We start from the raw sequence: 27,324 nt of genomic DNA on the forward strand, positions 1-27,324 counted from the left end.
GGAACGCAGCCCGGTCTCGCCCTTGGAGGCGATCGCCGTGGTGACGTCACGGCTGGCGTCGTTGCCATGGCGCCGCTGAGCGGCCGGCTTCGGCTCGTGGTCACGTGGCCGCTCTCGCATTTCCTTCCCTCCGCCCAATCGCGCTCCCGTATCACATGGTCTCGTTTGCCGGCTTCCGGAAGTGCGTCACAGGGCTCGGGCCTGTCTCCGGTGTCGGCCCGCTCAGAACTTCGGCTCCAAAGAAAACCGACCGGAGCGGCGGGGCCGGTAGTGAGTGTGTGCGGGGCGTGCGCGGTGTGTGCAGGTGCGGCGTGTGCAGTGAGTGTGTGCGGGACCGGCAGTGTGTGCGTGTGTGCGCGCGCGGTGGCGGGGCCGGCAGCGAGTGCGGGGAGGGGAATGCGGGGCGGGACCGGCGGTTAGGGCGCCGTTGGCGGGGTGAGGCCGGGGTGCGGCCCGTTGGCTGGGTGTGGGGGACACGTCGGTCCGGGCCGCGGGTGGAGCCGTTGCCGGGATCTGTTGCTCCGCTGCGGGGCCGTCGCACGGTTCCCGCCGCCCTCCGTCGCCGGATGCCGGGCGGTGTCTTGTCGGGTTCATCACCCCCAGAGGCTGGGGAACGGGGAGCTGGAAGCACCCGCTGCTGCACGGTGCGGTACGCACGGTGATTTCCATACGCTGTGTGGGGTCTGTGCTTGTTCTGGCCCAGCCTGTGTGTCGGGCATGCTGGGAAGCTGAAGGAAGAGATGAGCTGGAGTCTTGAGGTTTCTGATCTGTCAGGGGAATAAGGAGCAGAAGGTGATGGAAGTACCTGTGTGCATGGGAAGTGTTTCTGTCAGCTGTATTTAGGACGTGGAGAAGCGTGGAAGGATGAGCTGGGGGACGGCCAGCCTCCTTCACATCCACCCTATTAAAGGCTTTTGGGTGCTGAGGACAGAACCAGGGGACCTTTTCCTGCTAAATGTGCCCCAGACACAGGGGGTGAATTACATCTTGTCCACCCTCTGCTGTTGTGCCCTGAGCATTTACACTAGCTTTGTCTGGCACTGCCATGGGAAGGCACAGCCTTTCTCCCCAGTCCCCTTCTCCCATTCCTGAGTCTTCCCTTTCCTGTGACCAGTGGAAGTGTTTGTGCAACCCCAGCATGAGCTGACTGGGGGAGCTCCTCTATGGCAAGACAGCATTTCCCTCTGGCTGGTATCTTTGGTACCTGCTGCAGCCACATGGGTGCTTGCACTAGCACAAGGTTGGGCAGCAGAGGCTCAGCAGCAAGGCCAGGCTTTCCCAGCTCAGAGGAGGATTGAGTAAGGTCCTGTGCCAGTGCCCTGGAGGTCCCCCTGGCATCCACCCACCCAGAGTGGCCTTTCACCATCACTCCCCTGCAACAGCTCCCACAATGCCAAACTGCCTGTGCTCTGCATGTCCTGGGGCTGAATGTCCTGCCTGACTGTCCTGGGTTCAGCAGCAGCAGTCACTTTTTCTCCTTCTTAGTAGCTGGTGCAGCGCTGTGTTTTTGACTTTCGGTCTGGGGATAATACTGATAAAACCGATGTTTTCAGTTGCTGGTCAGAATGTTTACCCTGACCAAGGACTTTGTGAGCCTCATGCTCTGCCAGGGAGGAGGGGAAGCCAGGAGGAAGCAGGGACAGGACACCTGACCCAAACTAGCCAAAGAGGTATTCCATACCACAGCATGTCATGCCCAGGATGTAGAACTGAGAGTGCCCGGAAGGGCAAGCTTGCTGCTCTGTTGGGCTTGTTTTTTGGTGGGTGATATCCTATTCTCTTCCCTTGTTATTTCCCTTATCATTATTATTATTGGTGGTAGCAGCAGTGATTTGTGTTATACCTTAGTTACTGGACTGTTCTTATCTCAACCCGTGGGAGTTACATTCTTTCAATTCTCCTCCCCATCCCTCTGGGGGGGTGGGGGGGAGAGTAGAAACTGTGTGGCTGACTTGCCGACTGGCTTAAGCCATGACACTGACCGTGTGTTTCCTGGTGGCAAAGAGGCAGAAAGGCTCAGGCTTATGGCAGGCGGTTGGACTTGGGTGATCTTAAGGTCTTTCCCAACCCAAACCGTTGTATGATTAGAATAGGTGAATGGGAATAACTTCCATTAATGGGAACAGCTGCTTTGCCTGCACTCCTCCAAAACCCCGTGGTGCCCACAGTGGCCTTGGACTGCAGTCAGTCTGGCAGCTGGAACTGGCAGAGCTCTAGGTTCTTGGGGCTTTTAGGAATCACTCTCAGTAGAGCACCTGAGGGAGCTGAGCCCTCACTGAGGTATGGGAGCAGCAGGATTCTCATGGAGGAGGGACAGCAGCACACAGACATGTGGTTCTCCTCACACCTTAGTGTGCAGATGGTCCTTGCTCAGCTTGCTGTCACCCTGCCCAGCAGTTACCCTGTGCCACCCCTCCAGAGGCGCAGGAAGGAGGCGCTGGAGCCTCACTAGGCCCTGCATGAAGCAGTTGCTGCTGCTTGTCTCCTGCTCCTCCTGGGCCTCTCACCATAGAGGCAAAAGAAATTCAACAAAGTACAGGTTCCCAAGCCCAGGTTCACTTTCCCGGTGCTGGGAATTGTCTGCAGCTGATCTGTTCTGGTGTCAGTGGGGCCTGGAGCTGAGCCACAGTGTGCTGCTTGTGTCAGACCCTGCCCTGCAAAGCACAGTGAGGGGCCCTTCCCATTCCCCCTGCAGCCAGAGGTGCTGCTGTGTCCTGGTGAGACCTAGTGTGTGCAGCAGGTTGGGGGTGGCACTGCTGTCCAGGGCTGATGCCAGGCCCTTCCTCGTCTCCAGGTTGTTTTGGCCTCTCCACACAGCAGTGGGAGGTGTCTGTGCCAGGCAGCTGGGCTGGACTGTGTTGAGCTTTTTGCTTGGCGTCGGTGGCTCTTGGTTACGAGGGAGGGTTGGGTGAAGTGGTTTGGGCACGGTGCCTGGCGTGGGGCTGGTTGTGCCAGGGCTGAGGGCAGGGCAGGACCTGGCTCTCTCGGGTCCCTTCTGTTTGCGGCTACAACTCCATGTTTGTGGCTACTTGCTGCCCCAAGGATCTATAGAACACAAGCACTCTGGGGATGTGGGGCTTGTGCTCCCTCTAACCAAGTGTTTCCCTTGGAGGTGCTTCCTGCCCCTGTCTGTGTCTGAGCAGAGCAGTGGGGTCTGTCGTAGGTCTAGGGGCGAGAGCAGAACAGGATATTCTTGAGGGCAGGGAGGGAGAGGCAGGCTCAGTGGAGCTGGGCTGGAACAAGGCTCTGTTTGGCTCAGCTCTCTGTCCTCAGACAGGAGCAGGGGTGCAGGATGAGGTGAGAATCAGTGCACTGGGAGCTGCTGCAGGGTGGGCAGGATCCATGTGGCCTGACAACCCCCTGCAGACATTGAGTGCTCCCAGGGCCAGCAAGGGAGGAGGAAGCCTTCCCAGCTCTTTGCTTCCATTGCCTCCACCTCGAGTGGGACTGCTGTCAGCGGGTTGTTCCGTCTCTCCTCTATCAAAGCCATGAACACCCAAGGGAGAAGCCCGAGAGCATGACACTGAGTGGGCCTTTGGGCCCACAGCTCCAAACCCCCCAGGGGAGCTGCCTGCAAGGGCATGTCCAAGGGAGCAGGGTGAGCACCCTGTGATCTCCCTGGGGCAGCAGGAGCAGAGGTGTCCCGTTTCCAGGCCAGGCCCCGCTGCTGCTGTCTGTAACCCGGCGGTGAGATGAATATGCAAGGAGCAGCACTGCTGGTTGAGCTCTGAGCTGGTGGGTGGAGAGGAGGAACTCTGCTCCTGCCAGGGAGCTCCGTGCTCATCTGTCACAGGAGCCTGGCCAGAGCTGCTCCTGCTTCTCCCCTTTCTTCCTTCTTAGGGCGTTACTCGCTCCTGCTACCGCCCTCCTACATGGGGCACTGCTTGACTGAAATAGCCGCGGCCACAGCCATGGGGCAGCCTGACCCCCACGGGCTGCATTTCACACCCTGGGGCTGCCCCGTGTCCTCACCTCTGCCTCCAGGTGTCATTACTGCCACCGGCGGCTCCTTTGGGCCAGGGTTTGCTGTAATGGGAGCCACAAGCATGACAATAATTGCTTTCCAGGTTTTTAATGTGTGCCACACGTGGAAGACCCCCGGTTGTATGTCGGGAGCTCTGACAGGCCCATGTTTTTGGCAGTAAGTGTGGTAACAGCTGTGATGAGGTAGGTTTCCTCACCCAGCGCTGCTTGGGGCTTCCCATCAGTGCCATGGCGAAGGTCATGTGAGGGCACTGACCTGGAGCAGAGTGTGGATCTTGATGCTGTTGGGTCTTCTCCATCTACTCCTCCTGCCATGCTCGCTCTCTCCTCTCTTTAGGCCACCAGTTCCTTGCCAGAGAGTTTGACCACAGAGAGTCGCCAAGATAGCTGGGCCAGGAAGAAAACGTCGCACCCCTGACCCAGACTCCATCACCGACCCCGGCGGGCCGTTTGTGTCCTCCAAACGGCTGAAGATGTCCAGCAGTACCAATGCCCCCGGCCAGAGGAGGGTATCTCGGGGCTTGGATGATGCCGCCAACAAGAAGAAGCAGAAGGATCGAGCCAACCAGGAGAGCAAGGAAGGTGAGAGCCCCGCAGCAGCGCCATGGGGAGCAGGCCCGTGGTTTCTCAGCCCCGCAGCCATCTGCTGCTGGATAAGCAGATTTAACTAAGCACTTCCTGCAGCTTATGGTAACCCGAGTGATGTGGGATCCTCTTCTGCACACTGTCCTCTCTGGACCTGTAACCTCCTGCCTTTGAGCACTACTTAGCCCCAACTGTGTGAGGAAGGTCGGGCCTGTGGCTTTGTTAGCTTAAGCCCGAAGTTGGCCTTAGTGGTTGTTTTTAGACTCTGCTTTTGGCTGGGTTGAGCTGCCCTGATCCAGAGTTGAGTGGGGCCAAAGCCTTCGGGTGCTGCTGGAGCTGGAAGTGCAGGATCCTATGGGATTGCTGAGGCCAGAGGCAGGGCCTCTGGGTGGGGCTGGTGTGTTAGCTTCTGTGTCAGGCCAAGGTGTGGCTCTGGTGGAACTGTTGCTGGGAAGTCATTCCCTCTGTGTATGCGATGCCAAAAGTGACACTTCAGGTGTAGGGAACGCCTGCGGGCAGGATGCAGGCCCTGGAAAATGGATGGATTTCTGTGCCTGCTCCGTTAGAATTGTTGTAACTTCAAAATCACAGGGTGTTTTATAGGCCAAGGTAAATGAGGTCTGTGCTGGAACGGTGGCAGTCGCTGACGTGAAATCCCAGGGTACAGAATAGTACCTTCTCTTGCATGGGAGGTGGCTGTATCTCTCTACATACCCTCTGTGCAGGGACAGCAAGCTGTAGATCCTCTGAGCAGTGCTGCTGCAGCACTTCTCACACCTCCAGCACCTTTGCATTAGTGACTGTGGTGGTCAGCAGAGGTTTCCTACTGGTTTGTAGCTGGTAAATGAAGGTGGCGACAGCTCTCTGGGCACTCCAGGGTGGAGACCTCAGCTCCCATTGCTGCTGTTCCTCTGCTCCAGGATGAGGTGCTGTTGCTTTGAGGCCCTTGCTGGGCAGAGCTTACCACCCTTTTGGGGGTGGAGCAGGCCCTGAGATGCTTCTGGCTGTTGGAGCCAGTCGTTTGGGGAGCAGGGATTAGGTGTCAGGTCGGTTTGGTTCCCCAGCCTGATCTGGAAGGAGGTTTTGGCTGTGGGCATTGGCAGCTTGTGTGGGAATGGAAATGTTAAAGTGCAGCTGGATCACGTGGTGTTCTCGTTACAGCAAGGTTGGTTTGAGCACAACCAAACATAGGATTCTCTCTGTCAGATCCAGGCAGGGCTCTAAGGCTGGAGGGGCTGAGCAGGAACACACAGCCTGGTAACCACATGCACTGAGACATGCCTCAAAGCATCACTGTGCACTGCAGCTATGTGTTGTGCTCCCACTGTGGTGCTGTTTAGACTGGGATATGATGGTATGTTCCAGAGCAGCTGTCCTGGGGGCTGACTTGCTGTGGTGCTGCAGGCAGGGCTCTGGGGAAGGGAGAGGTGTGAGGAAACAGAGGAGGGAAGTGAGCAGCACGTGCAGGATGAGAGGCCTGTGCTGGGGCTCAGGGGAGAAGGAGGTGAAGTGTGAAGTGTTGGGCATCCATCACAGCCCATGCTCTGAGGTGCCAATGACAGACCTGCCCACGCTCTGCTTCTCTGCCCACCAGTGTCTCACTCTGAGCTCGAGCAGGCTGAGGCTGCCCAGGAGAAGGACTCAGAGGAGGGTAAGTCGAGGTGTGCACCAGCTGCCAGTGCATGGCCATGGAGTGCCCTGTGCAGAGGGATCCGAAGCTCTCACCTTGTTCCTGCCCCATGCTATGGCATTGAGCAGAACTAACCCGAGTGCTCCCTTGCTGCAGCCTTTATCTTAACAGGGTATGGCCTTCCCAGTGTGGAGAAGGGTGCACCTTCTCCTGCACACTGGGAAGGGCTGTCTGCAAGGAAGAGGCCCTGGGAACGTGGCAGGCTGTGTCTAACTTGGGTGACACAGTGCTGCTGGGCATAGCCCTGGGCCACGCTGCCACCAGCATCTGTCCTGCTTGTTTCTGAGCAGGGGACCATGCTGGGCTGCTAAGATCACAAGCCATGTCATCCATGGCTTGGGATCTGTTGGCTGGTTTCTGCTTGGTCTAGGCCTGCTTCGAGGACAGAGTAGACATCCTCATGCTACAGAGGATACAACAAACCTGATTGAAATTAAGGTGATTTCAATCACCTTTTTGCCTTGAAGATGTCAGGATGCCACAGGGCTAGACCTGGATTCTGGCAGGCACCAATGGAGGCTCTGCCTGCAGCAGGATGCTGCTGCTTCGCCTTTGGTGGGCCTGCCCATGTCTCAGCCCTGTCAGCAGCACTCACCCGGCAGAAGCACAGTGCTTTGGTGACTGCAGCCAGGCTGCTTGGTTCACGTAGGCAAAAGGGAAGTGGCAATTGCTGATTGTGGTCAGAGTCCACTCGAATCCCCCAGAGTCATTCTGTGGCTTCCTCATTCCCTGGGAAAGCAGTAATTGCTGTGTAGTTGGCAAGAACCACCCATTCTTCCAGCTGCTGCTGCTGCATGTGGTGGGACCCACCAGCAGCACTGCCTTCCTGATCCATCCGGTTCCCACTGGGTTCACCTGCCCTCCACAACGTGTGCTCTTGTTTGTGGCCTGTCCCATGGGAGCAGGTTGTGAGTGTCACCTGAATGACCTCCTGGAATCAAGTGCGCATTGAGGCTCAAGTTTCTCAGCAAAGGAGTGGGCACTGCAGGCTCATGCCCCAGTGAGTAGGTGACATTTCCCTCCCTCTTCCTAGAGCTGCTGCTGGACTGGAAGCAGAATGCTGATGAGATCATTGTCAAGCTGAATTTGGGCAGCGAAGCTCTGAAAGTGGAGGATGTGGATGCTGCTTTCACTGACACAGACTGTGTGCTCAAACTACCAGGTATAGTGGGGAATAGAGAGACTGCTGTGCGTGTTTCCCCAGCGGGGCTTGGCTCAGTTCTGGGCTAGATGTGGGGCTGATCCAGGCAGACATAAAACCTTTCCTTCAGAGGAAATGCCCTGCTCTCAGCTGGCACAGCTTCAGCCAGCAGGGAGGGCTGGTAGGAGAGCAGTGTAAAAGAAGAAGGGTGCAGAGCTGGGGAGGGCAGGAGCTGGCCTCTGCACCAAGTGAACAAATGCCCACGCCTGTGCTGGTGCTTCTCTGTCTTCTGCTTGATGGGATGATTGAGTCAGCCCTGGCTATCCTTTGGAGAAGTGACTGTGCCCTAAAGGCAGGGAGGCCCAGGGCCTTCCCTCTGGGAAGGAGGCCAGCCAGATGTACAAAGCAAATCCATGGAAGCTGGCTGGAGCCCTGAAAGATCCTGGGGAATGGTGGCAACCTGCCTGCCTCTTTGGCTCTGGATGAGTGCTTCCTTGATCCTTGGGGCAGGTGAAAGAAGGCTGTGGGTTAGGTGACAGCTGCCTGGAGCTCTGCCTGAGTTGCTGGTCCCCCTCTGCTTGCAGATGGGCGCCAGTGGAGCTGTCAGTTCTTTGAGGAGATTGAGGGTTCCTGCAGCAAGATCCAGTGCAAAAAGGGCAACTTTCTACATCTCGTGCTTCAGAAGAAGATCCCACTCCATACCTGGTCTTCGCTTCTGGTGAGGAGGGGAGGATCTGCCTTTTGAGGGAGCTCATGGAACCCAGGGGAGCTGGGGTGAGGGTTTCACTCCCTGCTTGTGGGGCCCATCCTGCATCCATGTGCTGCATGAGGGCAGTGAGCCAGCTGCCTCTGTCACAGGGAGGAGGGCATCATTGTACCCCTGTTTCTGCCTGCCACAAAGCCTCCAGGAACTGGAATAGAGCTCTGGAAAAGGGGAGTAAGGGTGAGGGCTGTCAGAGAATGTGAGGGGTGCTGCTACCTGGATACCTTCCCACTGTGCTGTGCTGCTTTTCACAGAAGAGAAGGAAAGATGGATCCAAAGAACTGGCCAAAGGGGCCGCATGCTGGGAGAACGGGAAGGAGAAGGCTGCTTCTGCAGAGCTGGCCTCTGAAGAGCCACGGGCTGAAAGCGTAGAACTGCCGAGATCCCGGCGGGAAGCCTCCAACCCCAAGCGTGCTCCTGGAAGGAGCGAGGCCCTGGGAGGGAAGAGCCCAGCCAGCCCAGGGACGCAGAGCGGCCCCAGCGCCAAGCGGGCAGTTTACCTCAAAGTGGCTCCTACTGAAGAGGAGCCCAATGCCAGAATCACCGGGAGTGTGGAGCCCAGCAAAGGGCCCAGCGGGAGGGCCGGGAGCCGCCGCAACGGCAGAGCCAGCCAGCCCGATGCGCCCTCGGCCCTTGCGGACCTTGCCGTGCCACTGGAGAAGGTACCCAAGGACATCTCTGCACCCTCAGCCCTGGTGCCAGGGGATGCTGCTCACACAGGGACCCATCCCTGCTGTTGAGATGAGCTCTGGGGTGCCATGGGTGGTGCTATGGTGGAGGAGAGGGCGATATAAGGACCACACAGTCACTGGACTGTGGTGCTAAAGGAGCTGAGTCAAGCACGGAGGAGCTGACTGTGGAGCCAGGGGTTGACTCTCACAGCTCAGGAGTGACGATGACTGTTATTGTGTGTCTCTTGAAAGGCTGTGGCGCTGGCCAAGGAGACAGTTCCTGTGGAGATGCCACCCCTTGCGGCTACCACAGAGGTGTTCCCCCACTGCATTGCCACCTGTGTGGAGAAGAGAGTCCTGCAGCCAGGCAGCCCTGCTGAGGCCCTGCGGGGCCGGGACTGCACGCCTGTGCTGGGAGAGAGCTCCAAGGCTGTCCCAGTGGCTACCCCTCCCCTGGGCAGAGGCAGTGAGAAGAGGGACTGGTCCAAGGATGATGTGGCTCTGGAAGCAGCAGCTGATGGTGAGTGGCTGGAACCAAGGAGTCAGCCTGGTCAAGAAGGTCCATGTGGGACCTCTCCTGGGTCAAGCTCTAGTGCTGCCTCAAGCGTGCCAGGAACGTAACATCTCTCTCCATGGCTTTCCTCAGAGCCAGAGCCTTTTGTGAGCCTGACCTTTGTCAAGAATGACTCATATGAGAAGGGCAATGACCTGGTGGTGGTGCACGTTTATGTGAAGGAGATCCACAAGGAGACATCCAAAGTGTTGTTCCGGGAGCAAGACTTCACGCTGGTGTTCCAGACAAGGTACAGATGTGCTTCTGGATGGTGCCAGGCTGCTGCAGAGCTCCTGGCTGTGGCTGGGCTACTGCTTTATTCACCTTTTCTCGCTCATTTCCCATTTCTTCACAGCGACACAAACTTCCTTCGCCTCCATCCTGGCTGTGGGCCCCACACAGTGTTCCGGTGGCAGGTGAAGCTCAGGTACGGCTCCTGCACTGGGGCAAGGGAGCTGAGAGTGCAGAGCTGGAGCAGGAGCCAGTCCCAGCTGATGTGTCTGTGCAGGGAATGCTCATTTCTGTACCTGGGGGTTCTCCCTAACACCAAGCTGCACTAATGCCCCAAGCCTGGGCTGCATTGGCTCGATGTGGTGGCTTTCGGGGAGGAAATCCCAGCATCTTCTTGCTTGCAGTTCCCCCCCAGCCTGTTCTAGAGCTTTAGGGGACAGAGTCAGAGCAGCCTGTGTGCACTCTGGGTGGGATGTTCTGCAGAAAGGTGCATGTGGAGCAAGGTTCTACCAGGAAATGGGCCCGCTGTGTGCTCAGTGTGGCCTGGCTCGAGGATTTCGCCCTGCTTTGCCAGGGCCACCTTGGGATCAGTGCTAGCTGGGTCCCTGGAAGCTGTGGCCCTGCCTTGCAGAGGCTTCATCATGCTTGAAGTTGCTTTGGGGGACATTCTGGGGCACTCTTGACTTGCTGCTTGTCTTGCAGGAACCTTATTGAGCCAAACCAGTGCACATACAACTTCACGGTGTCTCGCATCGATGTCTGCCTGAAGAAGCGCCAGAGCCAGCGCTGGGGCGGGCTGGAGGCTCCAGCCACACGAGGTCTGCACCCTGCCTCCTTGTCTTGCTGCTGGTGCTGGGTCCTCCAGTGTGCAGTTGTGATGGGGGTGGAGAAGGGCTGAGCGGGTGCGGGTGGGAGGGATGTGGGGTGGAATGAGTGCTAAGGGAAGGGCACTGCTGTTCCCCTTGCTCACGGGCAAGAGGAGTAAGAGAGCCTGTGTATGAGCATGGACTGAGTGCCTCAGCCCTGCCATGGGCAGCGCGGTGCTGCTAACCACAGGCCCACCCTTCCCCGTTTTTAAGGTGCAGTGGGTGGTGCAAAGGTTGCCATGCCTACAGGCCCTACCCCTCTGGACAAGAACCCCCCTGGCAGCAACCAGCACCCCCTATCCAGCAAGGAAGAGGCCCGAGCCAGCGACAAAGAGAAGCCACGTGTGGAAGATGGGGGTCTGGATGGTGTGGCAGCACGTACAGCCCAAGAGCATGTGGCAGTGAAGCAAGAGCCACACATTCCCTCGGTGAGTAGGGCCATTCTGGCTTTGACCTAGGTAAGGGGAAAAGGGAGGCTACTTGTCCTTTTAATGGGACCCCAGCTCCTTGGTGTCACTCTGGAGACTGGCAAACTGTTCCTGCAGGAGGAAGCAGCACTGCTCAGTTACAGCTGGCAGGATTAGGGGCAGTTGGCCTGTTTATTCCAGTTCTGATGGGAGATGGTGTGGTGGTTCCAGCCCTTTCTAAGGGGTGTCTTAGGCTTTTGGGTTCCCCTGGTGTTCCCCCAAAGCAGCACCCTCACACCCACCTCTGCTTTGGCAGCCCAAACCCACCTGTATGGTGCCACCGATGACACACAGCCCGGTGAGCACCGAGAGCGTGGAGGACGATGAGGACGAGGATGAGAAGAAGAAGGTTTGTCTACCTGGCTTCACAGGGCTGGTGAACCTGGGCAACACCTGCTTCATGAACAGTGTCATCCAGTCCCTGTCCAACACCCGGGAGCTGCGTGACTACTTCCATGGTGAGCCCAGGCCGGGAGTCCCCAGGGCCCTGAACTCAGATGGTGCAGCCAGAGACCACCCTGAGCTCCTGCATCTCTTACAGATCGGTCCTTTGAGTCGGAAATCAACTACAACAACCCGCTGGGGACGGGAGGCCGCCTGGCCATCGGCTTTGCCATGCTGCTGCAGGTGCTGTGGAAGGGCACACACCATGCCTTCCAGCCCTCGAAATTGAAGGTAGGGCTGCAGGCAGTAGCAGAGCCAAGCAGGAGCTGCTGAGGGTTCTCTGTGGTACCTGCCTACCCTGTTAGTGCCAAAGAGAGTGAGGTGGATGCGCGTGGTGCAGCTAGGCTTTGTGCATGGAGCATTGGTGCTGCTGGCCAGCCCTGACTATGTGCTCCTTCAGGCAGTCGTGGCCAGCAAAGCCAGCCAGTTCACTGGCTATGCCCAGCACGATGCTCAGGAGTTCATGGCCTTCCTGCTCGATGGCTTGCATGAGGACCTCAACCGCATCCAGAACAAGCCCTACACAGAAACTGTTGACTCGGATGGGAGGCCTGATGAGGTGAGGATGGCCTTCCCCTGGGAGAGCAACCCCAGCCTGGGTGGTTCATTGTGTTGCTAAGCCCTTTCTTCCTGCAGGTTGTAGCTGAGGAGGCCTGGCAGAGGCACAAGATGAGGAACGACTCTTTCATTGTGGACCTCTTCCAGGGCCAGTACAAATCCAAGCTGGTGTGCCCAGTGTGTTCCAAGGTAGGACAGCTCTGGAGTTTCTGTCCCTGTCCTGGCCATACAGCAGGCTCCTGACCCTCAGAAAGCACAGTTCATAGGGCAGTGCTGAGGTGGCCCCATTGATTTTTTGGCCCCAAGCACTTCCCACAACTGAGTGTGTTCTCTCATCTGCAGGTATCCATCACCTTTGACCCATTCCTGTACCTCCCAGTGCCCCTCCCTCAGAAGCAGAAGGTGCTGACTGTGTACTACTTTGCAAAGGAGCCGCACAAGAAACCCATTAAGGTAAATGACATTATCTACTCTGGTGGGGAGGGAGCCTGAGAGTACTCCTGGAGGTGCCCCAGGCAGCTGGTCCTGTGCCAACAGGCTAAGCCTTGCGTTAAGTAAGGCCCACACATGCCTTGGTGTGGTGTGACTGATGTGGTGCTCTCTTGGTGGCAGTTCCTCGTGAGTATCAGCAAGGAGAACTCCAGTGCTATGGAGGTGCTTGACTCAGTGGCCCACAGCGTGCGTGTGAAACCAGAGAACCTGCGCCTGGCAGAGGTGAGAGTCCTCATGGGCTGCTCTTGTGTGTGCCCGAATTCCCACAGCACTGCAGGGAACATGGTTACTGATAGTAACTTGTCCATATCCAGCGTGTCCATGGGATGGATTGTCATGGTTGGCAGTGTCATGCAAAGGGTGCTGCTGGGCAGATCAGGAGGGCAAGGGATGTCCATCCTCCCTTGGCGGGGTAGGGAGCTGAGCACAGCATCCCTGTGGTGCTGCTGTCCCACAGCTCACTGTAGGGCTGAGGCTTCCTGAGGAGAGGAAGCGTGGGACAGCCCTCACACAGCCCTGCTCTGCTTTCCTGGCAGGTGATCAAGAATCACTTCCACCGCATGTTCCTGCCATCCAACTCACTCGACACAGTCTCCCCCACGGACCTGCTGTTCTGCTTCGAGGTGCTGTCCCCAGAGCTGGCCAAGGAGCGGGTGGTGGAGCTGCAGGTCCAGCAGGTAGGAGGGGTAACACTGAGACTACTTGTGAGGCTGAGCAGGAGGGGGAGAGCTGCAGCAAGGGTGATGAGCTGCAGTGAGCACCAATGCCCACCGAGGCTGCCTTGTCCTGCGCAGGTGCCCTTCCCTGCCCAATGGGTCCTTTCTCCTGCAGCGTCCGCAGGTGCCCAGCGGCCCTGTGGCCAAGTGTGCAGCCTGCCAGAAGAAGCAGCTCTCAGAGGATGAGAAACTCAAGCGCTGCACGAGGTGCTATCGAGTTGGTTACTGCAACGTGTGAGTTGGCCACCAGGGAGGAAGGGTCTCCTGCTTGGAAGGGCTGGATTGGGATTGTTCATCCTCCACCATGTGGGATGGAAGGGAGCCAGTTTGGCTCATGATGCTCCCCTCATCCCCACTGTACCCCTCTGGCCTTGTGCTCCTGCCTGGGCTGGTCATGGTGCTGGGTTCAGCAGGGGCTGTATGTGTTACAGGGCATGTCAGAAAACACACTGGCCAGACCACAAGGCTTTGTGCCGCCCCGAGAACATCGGTTTCCCCTTCCTCATCAGCGTGCCTGAGTCCCGCCTCACCTATGCCCGCCTGGCCCAGCTGCTGGAGGGCTACGCAAGGTGAGGGTGTAGGGAAGGAGGATGCCTCTGCCCCAGAGCCCTGTGCCTGCCCCACTCTGACTCCCAAATTCTTGCACAGGTACTCAGTCAGTGTGTTCCAGCCTCCATTCCAGCTGGCACGGATGTCACCGGAGCAGGGGCTGCAGCCTTTGCTCCCAGACAAGCTGGAACCCCTGCCCAAGAGCAGTTGTGCATCAGCCACCTCTGCCCCCGAGCTGGGGGATGCGGACAAGACTTCCAGCCTGCTGCAGGAGCCCCCGCTGTCGCCGGCTGTGCCTGAGCTGCACCTAGAGATGGGAGATAACAGCACTGTCCGGAGCGAGGTCCTGGCAGCCAGGAGTTCACTGCTGAGCTTCCCTGAGCACATGGAGTCGCAGGGCGATAGCTGTTTCGAAAAGGAGCCGTCCTATGAGCGAGCCCTCAAGCCAGAAGGTAAGAAGTGCTACGGTGCTCATCATGGCTGTGCTGGGACCCTGGGCTGCCCCAGGACAAAACAGGAGCAATTCTCCCTTCTTGAGGTGACCTACCACCACAGTATCTGTTGTGAGCTGGGTTTGGGGACATGAACGAGGCCCTGGGAGCTGTGTTTTGGCAGCACTGCCCCACCTGAAATGCCTTCCTGCCCACGCTCTGGCTTGCCCTGGAGCAGCGAAGCCGAGACCTGATGGGGCTGGAGCGCTGTGTTGTGGTGAAAGGGGTGGGGAGGAAGGTAGAGGCTGGCAGAAGCCTCCCATGGGAGGGCCGAGCCCCTCCGGGCTGCGAGCGCAGCGCTTCCCTTGCTGTGACTCAGCTGCACGGGAGCAGCCTCTCGCTCCGCTTGCCTGTCACGTTTTCCAGCCACTCGTCTGGGGATGGCAGCAATGTGCAGCGAAGGGGCAAGGCAGAGGAGCACAGCTTGCCAGGGGCAGGCGCCTGCTAAAAATAGTCAAGGACACGGGGCACGTGGTTGTGTCCCTGCAAGGCCGTAGCATGTGAGGTGGGGGTGGGGGCGGGGGCACTGCGAATTCTTGGCCCCTACACAGGGCAGACAAGGCAGTGCCACCACAGAGCTGTCCCTGCCTGCCCACAGCTGCCATCCCTGGGTACCAGCACACTCCAGACTCGCTGAGCACCCGTGCCACGCAGTTCTACATCAACAAGATCGATGCTGCCAACAGAGAGTACAAGCTGGAAGATAAAGGTGAGCTCAGGGCCATGGGAAGTGCCACCTTCACCTCTCATGGCCTCTGGCAGCAGCTGCCCAGCACAAAGTGAAATCAGATGGGATGGTGGCCCCCAGGCTGGATCTGGCATAGAGGGGGTATGGCTCTGCTGTATAGAGCCTGGAAGCTCTTCTCTGGCACGACATTCCTGCTCTTCTCAGCAAATAGATCAATTCTCTTCAATCTCCTGTATCCACAGAGGGTCTGTGATCTCTGAGTCACCTCTTGTCTGAATGGGATGCTCTCATCCAGTGCTGGTTATGTAGGTGCTGCCAGCCTCGTCCACTGCTGTTTGTGGATTCTGCTGCACTGGGGTGGTAAACCTGGCCATAGGATCCCTTCCTGGCGGCAGTGTGTGATTGCTGTATCAAGCTGGGATTAGCAAGCATCTAGCCCCAACAAAGTGGCTTGGCCCAGCCTTGTGGGGCAGGCATGTGAGCTATGTGCCCCCTGTGCAGGTGATACCCCCTTGGAGCTGACAGACAACTGCTCCCTCGCCCTGGTGTGGAAGAACAATGAACGCCTCAAGGAGTTTGTGTTGGTGGAATCCAAAGAGCTGGAGTGCATGGAGGACCCAGGCTCAGCCAGCGAAGCAGCCCGCGCTGGCCACTTCACCCTGGAGCAGTGCCTCAACCTCTTCACCAAGCCCGAAGTCCTGGCCCCAGAGGAAGCGTGGTGAGTTTGGCGGCAGGGTGGGTTCCAGCCTGGAGGTCGAGGCACCAGCAGGGGTTTCCCAGGAGGTGCCTGGACCTGCACACTGCTGCTGCTGGCAGGCAGGAGCACTGGGGAGGCCATAAGCCAGCAGGGAGCAATGCCAGCATTCCGCAGGACTGTGCTGCCTGATCCTGGCAGGGGAGGCTGAGACCTCCTGCATCCCCTTGTGTGGGGGACCTTGAAGGTGACCTGAGGCTCTCCCCACACCGCTAATGAGCTTGCTCTCCCCCCAGGTACTGCCCCAAGTGCAAGCAGCACCGTGAAGCCTCCAAGCAGCTGATGCTATGGCGGTTGCCCAATGTCCTCATCATCCAGCTCAAGCGCTTCTCCTTCCGTAGCTTTATTTGGAGGGACAAGATCAATGACATGGTGGACTTCCCTGTCCGGTGAGAACCTGGGGAGGGGGACAAGGTTCCTGGGTTGACACTACCTGTGCTGCCATGCTAATGCTGGTCAACCCCTGACTGTCCCCATGTCTCTCCCCAGGAACCTGGACCTGAGCAAGTTCTGCATTGGCCGGAAGGGCGAGCAGCAGCTGCCCGTGTACGACCTGTATGCTGTGATCAACCACTACGGAGGCATGATTGGGGGGCACTACACAGCGTACGCCCGCCTGCCCAACGACAAGAACAGCCAGCGCAGCGACGTGGGTGAGGATCTGCCACCTCTCTGTCTCCAGCCCTGCTCCTTCGGTGGCCTGGCTGCTCGCTTTAACCCTTCTCTCCTCCTCAGGCTGGCGGCTCTTTGACGACAGCACAGTCACCACCGTGGACGAGAGCCAAGTGGTAACCAGATACGCCTATGTCCTGTTCTACCGCCGGAGGAACTCTCCTGTGGAGAGACCCCTGCCAGGGCACCCACCGGACCACCGAGCCGAGCGCACCCCCTCTGCCGAAGCTGCTGCCAGCCAGGTGAGAGCTCGCGTCCCTTCCAACGCTGTCGGAGCCCACAAAGCCTTGAACCGTGCCCACGGGCAGGGCCTGGCCTGTCTCTGCCAGCATCCGTGGAGCCTGGCACGGCGCTGCTGCGGTGCCTGCCCCTCTTGGACACTGAAGAGCTTGTGCCAGCCAGGCACTAGGGCCTGCGGTGCCTTGTTCTTGCAGTTAGCGTGGGACGGTCCCTGTGCTGAGAGACTACAGGAGAGCTGGTTCGTGTCATCAGGGTGGGAGGGCACAGGACTGGGCTCGCTCCGCTGGTGTCTGCACCAGAGGCAGGCTGTGAGCGGTGTGGTAGGTGCTGGCCGTGCCGGGGAGCGGTGAGAACCTGCCCTCTGCAGCCGCGCCACAATTGGGGGTGGGGAGAGATGCTGTGTGCTGGGGCGCAGCTCAGGGCCAAGCTAGGTGCAAAAAACGCAAAGGGCAGCGCTGAGCCCAAGGCCTGGCAGTCTCTGCTGCGTGCTGCTGGAGGCAGACCTGCCAGAGCGGGCTCTGCTGCTGAGCCACTCAGCAGAGAGGGCTGTGCCGGCGGCACCGTGCTCTCAGTGTACGCTGGTGGGGAGCAGGCAGGCTGATCTTCATGTGAGCATCAGACACAGGGGGGCACGGCTCAGTGCCCTCCTGGCCAGCCCCCTGCATCCTGGTCTGCAGCTCTTCCCCCCGTGCTCGGTGTGTGGGGTCTGAGGACGATGCTCAGCTCCGCACGGCTGCACATGGGGCTATCTGGCTCCTGCATTCCTCAGCCTGGCGCTGGTTTTGGCATCGTGGCGCTCGGCTGGTTACGGGAGCTGCCTGTCCTTGGAGCCAGGGGCTGTCTGGCAAGTTGGTGTCTGCCTGCCTGGGCTGCTCCTGTCCAGGGAGGCTTTCCATGTCCTGGAGCAGCTCCTGGGCAACAGGCTGCCCTGGTCATCCCATGCTGGCAGTGGGATCCTGCAGCAGCTCAACGTACATCCCCCAGCACTCCAGGGCTCAGTGGTCCCTGCCAGTGCTGAATCCCCATGGTGATGGGTGCACTGGATCCCCCTGGGGCTCGGTGGGTCCTTGGCAGTGCCAGATCCCCGCAGCAGTGGGTGCACTGGATCCAGCAACGATGAGTGCACCAGATCCCGCCGGGATCACCCGGATCCTCCCAAACACTGGGTGCCCTCCAGAGACCTGCTCCCTGATTAACTACTCTGCATGAACACCGGCACGCTGTGAAGGGCCAGGCTGTGATTGGCTGCCTGCAGATAATCCTTCTGGAAGCTGGGCTACGATTGGCTGCCAGAGCATCCCCACCCACCCAAGCAGAGCTGTGACTGGCTGTGCTGTGACCGTGCCTCCCGCTCCTGCTGCCCCAGCTGCCTCGGGATTGGCTGTTGGCTGAGAGATCCAGTTGGGATCACAAAAGCTGGGCTCTGATTGGCTGCTGCCTGCCCCCTCACCGCTTGGACCCACCAATGCCAGCGCATCAGCTCCACCAGGATCCGTCTCCACTCCCTACAGCCCCATGAAGACCTTGCTCTGAGCACCGGTGCTGCCGAAGAGCATCGCATCGGGGCGGGCACAACAGTGCTGGTGCTGCATGGGGAGGTGGGCGGCTGGCTGGGCACAGGGCTGGGCTGGCACACAGCCGCTGCCCCGGGGGATGGCGAGGGGTGTTGCCCATTGTGTTCTCCAAGTGCTGACGCAGGTTTCCACATCGCAGGCTTCTCTGATCTGGCAGGAACTGGAGGCTGAAGAACAAGACACGCAGCTTGAGGCACCCCAAAGGCCTGCAAGAAATCCTTGGAGGTCCCGTGGCCAGAAGCGGAGTCCGGGCACCCTCCAGCACCCAGATGAAGGCTGCGTCAGATACTTTGTCCTGGCCACCACGGCCGCAATCGTGGCTCTCTTCCTGAACGTCTTCTACCCGCTCATTTACCAGACCCGCTGGAGATAGGCACAAGCACACAGCCAGCTGCAGGCCCAGGGCTCCAGGGTATGCTGCATGGCAGCAGGACAAGCAGCCGGGAAGGACTCACCGAGGGAAATGTGGAGCCATCAGCTCCTGCCTGTCTGCTCTGCATCTCTGTGCCAGCCCAGAACCAGGAGCCCCTCTGCCCTCCCTCACCCTGGCTGGATGTGGGGCAGACCTCGTGGCTACCTGCTGCTCAGGAAAGAATGTTGATGCTGCACATTGAGCACCTCCACTTGGTCCCAAGACAGAAGCAGAGACCTGCCAAGAGCCTACTCCAAGGGCAGGATGCCCTGAGACAGTTCCTAGTCCAGCTGTGCTGCTGCAGGACCCCTGGGCCTGGTGTGATTGTGGCTCCTCGGCCAGCCCAGTCCCTCCTGTTGAGCTTCCTAGTGGCATCTGCCCCTACACCAGAGTATTGTGCACTCCACTTCCATGCCAGGGCCTTGTCATCGAGGGCTGCTGTGCTTCCCCCTCACTGCTGCTGTGGATCAGGGTAATCTGAGCTGGGGTGCCCATGGTGAGCACCCACCAGCACCGTGGGGGTCTGCCAGGAGCGCACAGTGGGACCTCAGTGCGTTAATAAAGCCAGGTTTTCCAAAGAGCTGCAGCATCCCTGTCCTGGTGTGCTGGGACCCCCACACAGGGGCAGGGACTCTGCCAGTGGAGAGCCACCTCCCTGTGCCTGAGGCCACTCTGGCACAGCTGGCATGGGGACTGTGCCCTGTGCTGCACCGGGTGCCAGGTGCACCTTGTGCTGCAGCAGGCTCGGGGCTGGGCTCTGCCTGCCAGTGCCATGGGGCACGTGCCGGGTGTGAGGAGCCCGGCAGCGCACGGTGCCGTGGGGTTGGGCCGTGGCCTGCAGCTCCCGCGGTGTCTGACATTGAGACGTGTTGCCCTTGGCAGAGCGTGGCTCAGACTGCTCCAGCGTGTTTGGGTGTGAGAGGTGACTTCAGAGCCCTGTGACTTCCTTTTCCGTCTCCGTCGCTGTCCCACTGCCGGTGCCCTTGGCTGCCTCAGGAAGGATGCTTGGCAGGGAAGAGGCTCTCCTGTGTTAGTGCCTGCTGCTAAAGCAGCACAGCGGGGAGCCGCCACCTCGCTCCGGCACCTCTCTGCACGTGTGCCATGTCGGGCCGGGTCCGTGCCGTGGGGCTGTGCTGTGGTCATGAGGTGTCCATCCTGGAACAGTCGCCTCATTGTCTGCAGCTCTGAGGCTTGCCGGCTTCCCCCGCTCACCCACAGCGCCGGCCTCGTGGGGCTGACTCAGTGCCCGGCACCAGGGCCGTGCCCTCTTCTCCGGCTGCGGGTCGAGACCCACATGCTGCTGCCTGCCCTGCCTGGGGCTGGGTGGCCGGCAGGGCCCTCTCAGCCCTTGGAAATCCCCTCTGGTCCTGCGCTGGCAGCCGGCCTGACTGCTGCTGGCCCCGTGCCTGTGCCGGGGCGTCGGGCTCTGCTCAGACTGGCCCTGGCCGCGGCAGCCCCCGGGGTATGAGTGCCGGGCTGGGGAGAGGCTCAGCATGCTGCAGCCTGGCTCTCCTGTGGCAGGCAGGTACCCCCGGGCATGCAGGGGCTGCCCTCACCTCCTGCTCTCCTGGCTGTACCTGCAGTATGGGGTCCCTGCACTGAGGTGCTGTCCTACCCCAGGATGAAGGAGGGAAGAAGATGGGCGGGCAGGGTGCTGGTCTCCCTTCTCATCCCTACCTTCTGCTTGCAGGGTCTGCCCCCGGTGCCGTTTGGATCCGGCCTGGCCCCTGAAGGAGCCCCGGCCGCAGAAGGCCTCCCCGAGCGCTTCGCCAGCCCTGCCGAGCGCCCGACCCCCTCCTACAGCAGCATGGAAGAAGTCGACTGAGCATCGCGGGCACTGCCGCCGGGGGGTGCGGCCGGGGTGGGGGGGACGTGGTGGGGTCGGGTCGGGGTTTGTCCTGCCCTCATTAAACTCGCTCAGCTCCACTCGGCTCCGCTGCCTGCTGTCCCCTGACGCCCTCTGCTGCTGCTGACCCCCCCTCGGGCACCGTGTCCTTTGCTGTCCCCCCACTCCCATGGGTGCTCCCTGCTTGCTGTCCCCGCTATGTCCCTCAGTGCCGGGTGTTTCTCGGTGCAATGGAGGGGGACACCCGGTGTCCCCCCAGTGCTTGGAGTCCGTTCGTGTACCCCATCACCCGCTGTCACCGCCGTAGTGCCTGGTGTGCCTCGATACCGCTGTGGCGGCACTGCAAATCTCAGTGCCCTACTGCCTGGTGGTGTCCCCCGGTGTCCCCTAGTGCCGGTGCGGCGGGACTGCAAGTCCCGGTTCCGTACCGCTTCCTGTGTCTCGGTGCCGGTTGGTGCTTCGGCGCTTCCAAGTTCTAGCACGCGATGTGCTTTATGTCGTAGTGTCCTCAGTGCCCGGTATCCCCCGGTACCCCCCGGTGCCGGGACTGCAAGTCCCGTCAAGCCTCGGGCAGGCGTCACGTCCAATGGGGCTCGGGGGGCGGCGCGGCCGGTAGCTGCCTCCACCGCCTCCCGGTGCCGCGGCGCAGAGAGCCCCGGAGCGGCCGCGCGGCGCCGGCCCCGCAGCCCGGCTCTGAGCCGCCCGCCCGGCCCGGCCCGCCCCGCCGCGCCCCGCCGCCCTCAATGAGGTTCTTCCGACTCACCTTCAAGTGCTTCGTGGATTGCTTCTGAACCCCCCTTTCCCCTTTCCCTGTACCCCCCCTTTTCCCTACGGCCAACGGAGCTGTCCCCGACCCACCCGCGCTCCCCGGCCCCCCCGCGACATGCCCCCGGTCCCCGCCGATGAGGCCGCCCCGCAGCCGCCCGCTGCTGCCCCGCAACGAGACGATGCCGCCGCCGCTGCTGCTGTTGCTCCCGCGGGCTCCGGTAAGCGGGAAAAGACGGGGGAGGGATGAGGTTGGGAATAGTGGTGGGGAAGGGAAAAGGGGAAGGGGGGGGTCCACGGCCACGCGCGACCGCGCCGCCGCGGCGTGAGTCACCGCTCTGCATTGTGACGTCACGCGGCCTGACATCTGACGTCACGCTTCGCCGTGCGGTGGGGAACGGAGGAGGCGCGGGGGGGGTTCCCCCCCCCCCCCGGGCCTCCTCCGTTCCCCACCACACGGCCATGGGGTGACAGCACTGTATGGGGTGCCCCCCTCCTCCCATCCCCATCTCAATAGAGACCCGTAGGGAAGCGGAGGGTACGGACCCCCCCACGGCGGGTGAGGAACGGGCAATAACGGCACCGTTAGTGGGACCCCCCGGTCCCCCGAAAGCAACTGCAGCTCCGGAACGGGAGACGTGGGCCCGTCAGATGGATTTCATCATGTCCTGCGTGGGTTTCGCCGTGGGGCTGGGCAACGTCTGGCGCTTCCCTTACCTGTGCTACAAGAACGGCGGAGGTGAGCCCCATAGACATGAAGGAAGGGGATCCCACAGAAACATGTGGGGCACCACATTTTGTGTTAGAACACCCCATAGCGTGTGTGTGCGTGGGGTCACTCCATGGTGGGGCCACCTCTCCGTGCACCTCCCCGTGGCAAGGGCACATCCACGGGGCTCATGGGCCACCCCACAGGTGTCTGCTGCAACCCACAAGGACGGGGGGTCCATGGGGAGCCCCCCATCACCTGCCTGCCCTGGCCTACATCGGCGAGGGGAGGGCTCAGAGGCTCCTTCCCCATTCGCTGTGCCTGGGGCGGGCGGCACAGGGAGGGAAGGGGGGGTCCGGGGGGGTCCGGGGGGGGCGGCGGTGGCTGAGCCGGCCCCGTTCCCTCTCCCCCCGGTCCCAGGCGTCTTCCTTATCCCGTACCTCATCATTGTCTTCGTGGGCGGCATTCCCGTCTTCTTCCTGGAGGTGGCCTTGGGGCAGTTCATGAAGCAGGGGGGCATCGCCGCTTGGAACATCGCCCCTCTCTTCAAGGGTAACACTGTGCCCTGCCTGCACTCCGCACCCTGCCTGTGCCCTGCCTGCACCCTGCCCGTGGCCCCATGTGCCCGCAGCACCGGGGACACCGTCTGCCTGCGCCCTGCCCACACCCTGCCTGCTCCTGTGTACCTTGTCCGTGTCGCGTTGCTCCCCTGCACCCTGGCCAAGGGCGGCAGCTGCCTGTCTCCGTGTCCCGTGCCATCCTGCACTGCCCTGCCTGACCCTGCCTACTGCTGTGGCTCCCTGCCTGCTGCTGCCAGCCTCCCCAGGGCATCCCTGGGGCTGACAAATCCTGGTGCTATGTGGTTATCCCCATCTCGTCCTGCCTGGGGCTGCCAGATCCAAGTGTCCCATCCCCGACAGCTCCCCCTATTCCATCCCCATTGACTCCTCCTTTCCCATCCCAATCAGCTCCCCCTTTCCCACTCCCATCAGCTCTCTCCTGTCCCCTCCCCACCAGCTCCCCCTCTCCCATCCCCACCAGCTCCCCCTCTCCCATCCCCACCAGCTCCCCCTCTCCCATCCCCATCAGCTCCCTCTGTCCCATCCCCAACAGTCCTACCGTGAGCTGCTGGATCCGTGTCCCCACCATGTCCTTCCCCACCCCTGCCTGCACCCCTCCTCCCACCCCGGGCTCTGCCATGGATGCTCACAGGCTCTGACCTCCCCTTGCCACAGGTCTGGGTCTGGCCTCCATGGTGATCGTCTTCTTCTGCAACTCCTACTACATCATGATCCTGGTGTGGGGACTCTACTACCTGGTGCACTCACTGACAGACACGCTGCCCTGGGCCACATGCGGCCACCCCTGGAACACGGAGCAGTGCACTGAGCTCTTCCACTTCGAGCTCTGCTACAACGCCAGCATCAACGCCACCGCCGAGCTCTTCAACGTCAGCTGCGCAGACCTGGGCAACAAGCGATCGCCCGTCATCGAGTTCTGGGAGTGAGTGTGGGCACCACGAGGGCTGTCCTGGGGCTGGTGCCATCACCCCAGTGCTCAGCACGGCCCCGCTCTGCAGGAACAAGGTGCTGCGGCTCTCGGGGGCCCTCAGTGAGCCGGGGGAGATGAACTGGCAGATGATCCTCTGCTTGATTGCTACCTGGGTCATCGTCTACTTCTGCATCTGGAAGGGCGTCAAGTCAACTGGGAAGGTGATGCTGGTGGCAGGGAGAATGCATTGGAGCCACCGGCACACGGCACTGCTGGCTCCTGTGCCACAGTCCGTGGGGTGCAAGACCCCTGTCCCACATCTGTCTGCTGGGGATGTTCCTGAGCCCTGGTCCCTTTGTGGCACACGATGGAGAGCCCCCAGCCTAGGTGAGGGTCTCACCAGCACCCTCTCCTCTGCAGATTGTCTACTTCACAGCACTCTTCCCCTACGTGGTACTCATCCTGCTGCTGGTCCATGGGGTGACACTGCCTGGGGCGCTGGGTGGCATCATCTACTACCTGAAACCCGACTGGTCCAAGCTGGCCGAGGCGCAGGTGAGGGCAGTGGAGAGGGCAGGAGGAGAAGGGGACCCCCTAACACTTTCCTTGCTCCCCAACACCCTCCCTTGCACCCAGGTCTGGATTGATGCTGGCACCCAGATCTTCTTCTCCTACGCCATCGGTCTGGGCGCCCTGACTGCGCTGGGCAGCTACAACCGCTTCCACAACAACTGCTACAGGTAATGCTGCACCAGCTGTGGGTGTCCCCTTCAGTGTGTGTCCCCCCCGGTGTCCCCTGACCCTTTCTGCCCGCAGGGATGCCTACATCCTGGCTGTGGTCAACAGCTCCACCAGCTTCTTCGCTGGCTTCGTTGTCTTCTCCGTGCTGGGCTTCATGGCATCCGAGCAAGGCGTGGACATCTCCAAGGTGGCCGAGTCCGGTGAGTGCCAGGCGGTGGTGACACCGGTGCCGTGTCCCCTGTGTCCCACCCTACAGTGGCATCGCTGACCCCGTTCTCCCGCAGGCCCTGGGCTGGCTTTCATCGCCTACCCCAAAGCCGTGACGCTGATGCCCTTGTCCCCGCTTTGGGCCACGCTCTTCTTCTTCATGCTCCTCGTGCTGGGGCTGGACAGCCAGGTGCAGGGCGGGCAGGGGGGACGGGCACAGGCAGGGGCACGTGGTGGCACGTCCCCGCTGAGCCCCGCTCTCTGCCGCAGTTTGTCGGCGTGGAGGGTTTCATCACGGGCATCCTGGACATGTTCCCCCAGCCGGGAGCTGGCTCGCTGCGCCGCGAGCTCACCGCTGCATTCTGCTGCATCATCTTCTGCCTCATCGACCTCTCCATGGTCACAGAGGTGGGATGATGGCACCATGGGCCCCGGCATGGGGTGGGAGATCCCTGGGGTGCTGCACCCGCAGTGGGTGCCCATTGTCACCAGTGTGCTGTGGGAGCACAGGGTGTCCATAGCATGCGGGGTGCCCATGGCGGTGGGACACCAGTGCTGTGCCCCTGACGGTGTCAGGGTGCCCGGCACAGCCCCAGTGACACGCGGTGTCCTGGCAGGGTGGCATGTACGTGTTCCAGCTCTTTGACAACTACTCGGCCAGCGGGATCACACTGCTGTGGCAGGCATTCTGGGAGTGCGTGGTCATTGCCTGGGTCTATGGTGAGGCCAGGAGGACACAGGGAGGGGATCATGCAAGGGGACGTGTGCTCTATGGGGCTGACCTCCTCCCCATAGGTGCCGACCGCTTCATGGACGACGTGGCCCGTATGATTGGCTACCGGCCCCTGCCCTTCATGAAGTGGTGCTGGGCCGTAGTGACGCCGCTGGTCTGCGTGGTGAGCGGGGCTGACACATGTGTTCATGCGTGTCCTCGCGTGTCCTCGCATGTCCTCGCTGCCACGGGCACTGGGCTCCCCCAGGCGGCTGCTTTGGGCACGGCAGCCACGGGGTGACATACGTGTCAGAGTCACGGGGTGACACGCATGGGGGGGTCTGTGGCTGCCATCCACTGGCCCGCAGGACCTCATCCCATTCTCTGCACCCAGGGCATCTTCGTGTTCCACGTGGTGAACTACAAGCCACTGACCTACAACAAGACGTATGTGTACCCGTGGTGGGGGGAGGCCATTGGCTGGGTCCTGGCACTCTCCTCCATGCTCTGCATCCCCTGCACCCTACTCTACAAGCTCCTGCGCTGCAAAGGCTCCCTGCGCGAGGTGAGGGGGCTCCAGCCCACCCCTCTGCCTTGTCTCTGTTCCCCCTCCCATCCCCATCCCAGTCCCATCCCCATTCAAATCCCAGCACTGTCCATGTTGCCACATCAGTCCCATGCCCAGCCAAATCCCATCCCTGTCCCCATCACTGTCTCACTCCCAGCCTCACCTGAATTCCATTCTTGCTTAGGTCACTGTCTCAGTCCCTTCCCCATCCGAATCCAATCTCTAACCCTCTTACTCCCTGACAAATTCTGTCCCTAACCCATCATTGTCTCAATCCTGTCTCCATCTCATCCCTGTTCTCTTCTCAATCCCATTTCAATTCCTTTGCTATCCTAGATACACCCCCATCCCCATCTAACTCTCTTTCCTGTCCTTATCACTCTCCCATAAAGATCCCGTCCTTGTCACCATCACTGTCTCACTCCCAGCCTCACCCATGTGAGACACTCAAGTGAGACATCACTTTCTTAATCCCATCACCATTTCAGTCCCATCCCTGTCTCAATCCCATTTCAATCCCTTCCTCATCCCGGTCTCACCTTTATCCCCATCCAAATCCCCACCCCATGCACCAGGGATATGGGACGCACCGTGTCATGTCGGGGCCATCCCCATGCACTGACACAAGGTCCCTGCAGCGCTGGCAGCTCCTGACCACTCCAATCTGGGGCCATCACCACCTGGAGTACCTGACACCCGAGGCAGAAGCCAAACTGCTGGCCCCGGAGCCCCCCAAGGAGAAGGCGATGCTCTTCGAGACTGTGATCTGAGCATGGGGAGGGCCGCACTGCTCCCGCCTGCCATAGCAATAATGCCAGCACTGCCTCCCACCCCGCTGCCCCGTGCCCCCCGCGCCACCCCGGCCCCCCAGCCTCGCTGCAGGGAAGGGTTAATGGGGGCCAGGGGGCCGGGGTGGCTGCGGGGAGCAGGAGGGGTCCCCGGGCTGGGGGGGGGGGGGAGTGGGGCAGCCCTGGGGGGCTGGTGGGGAGGCTGTGGGGTTGGGGAGGGAGCAAAGGACAGCCCAACCCCGGCCCCCCCGGCCCCCCCGGCCCCCCGCTCACTAACCGCTTCCTGTAGCGTTTGTCTGGTGTAACCCCAACCGCCCTGACATCTGGCAATAAACTGGGAGACCCTGGCAGCACCGGCACTGCGGCGCGGGAGGGATGTGGGGTGTGGGACAGGGGCTTGGGGGCCCAGGGATGTGGGGACGCGTTGGTTCCACTCTTGGGGTGACCCAGAAGGGACAGGCAGGAGACGCAGTGGGGTGTCCATCCTCTTCCATTGCAGGATGTAGGAAACACAGGTTTCCCTATGGGACTGAGGCACCCCATGCAGATAAGGTTGGCCCTGCTTTCAAGTCCCAAGGGATGGATTTCAGCTACTGGAGGCTTTTAGGGTCCTGACTTTCCTCAGACCATAGTGAGGATTGCAGGGGGTCAGTCAGGATCCAGCCATACCCCACTGGGAGCTGCTTTTGTTGACTTCAGGGTTCTCCGCTCCCTGTGTTGTGCCACAGGGACGGTTCTGGGATGAGGAGGGATGAGGAGAGATAGGGGGATGAGGCAGCCCTTGAGCCCACTATGTAGCTGGGAGAAGCCAGAGGCTCAAGCTGCCTGCACCAAGTCCCAGTGGGGTGCCAGCCGGGAGGTGCATGTGCCCTGTATCACATCCCACAGCTCCAGCCCTGCCATGGGGACCCGCATGGTGCCATGAGGAAGCCCCTGGCAGGCCACGCTGGGGTGGC

The 27,324-nt window shown here is 60.7% G+C and overlaps 2 protein-coding genes across 5 annotated transcripts; both read left to right on the forward strand.

Moving 5' to 3' along the window:
- Positions 1 to 189: 189 nt before the first annotated feature.
- On the forward strand, positions 190 to 13,726 carry USP19 (ubiquitin specific peptidase 19). Its single transcript, XM_080625584.1, has 19 exons — positions 190 to 270; positions 4,068 to 4,566; positions 6,164 to 6,220; positions 7,293 to 7,421; positions 7,985 to 8,118; positions 8,418 to 8,825; positions 9,087 to 9,354; positions 9,481 to 9,637; positions 9,743 to 9,814; positions 10,321 to 10,436; positions 10,698 to 10,912; positions 11,208 to 11,409; positions 11,493 to 11,626; positions 11,796 to 11,954; positions 12,032 to 12,142; positions 12,296 to 12,406; positions 12,566 to 12,667; positions 12,982 to 13,122; positions 13,593 to 13,726. Exons 2-19 carry the CDS (start codon positions 4,458 to 4,460, stop codon positions 13,677 to 13,679), a joined length of 2,712 nt encoding a protein of 903 aa, XP_080481710.1. The 5' UTR covers positions 190 to 270; positions 4,068 to 4,457; the 3' UTR covers positions 13,680 to 13,726.
- A 2,690-nt stretch (positions 13,727 to 16,416) lies between these two features.
- SLC6A8 (solute carrier family 6 member 8) lies at positions 16,417 to 26,461 on the forward strand. 4 transcript variants are annotated; one of them, XM_080625590.1, is made up of 15 exons: positions 16,417 to 16,557; positions 20,232 to 21,373; positions 21,670 to 21,891; positions 22,282 to 22,413; positions 23,097 to 23,364; positions 23,441 to 23,573; positions 23,773 to 23,907; positions 23,989 to 24,092; positions 24,169 to 24,293; positions 24,378 to 24,490; positions 24,571 to 24,708; positions 24,918 to 25,020; positions 25,096 to 25,196; positions 25,407 to 25,577; positions 26,219 to 26,461. In XM_080625590.1, the coding sequence occupies exons 2-15, from the start codon at positions 21,271 to 21,273 to the stop codon at positions 26,348 to 26,350; spliced, it is 1,980 nt and encodes a 659-aa protein (XP_080481716.1). In that variant the 5' UTR covers positions 16,417 to 16,557; positions 20,232 to 21,270; the 3' UTR covers positions 26,351 to 26,461. The 4 variants fall into 4 exon arrangements, with proteins under 4 accessions (XP_080481716.1, XP_080481715.1, XP_080481714.1 ...); XM_080625589.1 differs by having other exon boundaries at positions 24,918 to 25,196; XM_080625588.1 differs by having other exon boundaries at positions 25,407 to 26,323.
- The last annotated feature ends 863 nt before the right edge of the window (positions 26,462 to 27,324 follow it).

The sequence above is a fragment of the Psittacula echo genome (assembly GCF_963264785.1).
Source record: "Psittacula echo genome assembly, chromosome: 9".
Classification (NCBI taxonomy): domain Eukaryota; kingdom Metazoa; phylum Chordata; class Aves; order Psittaciformes; family Psittacidae; genus Psittacula; species Psittacula echo.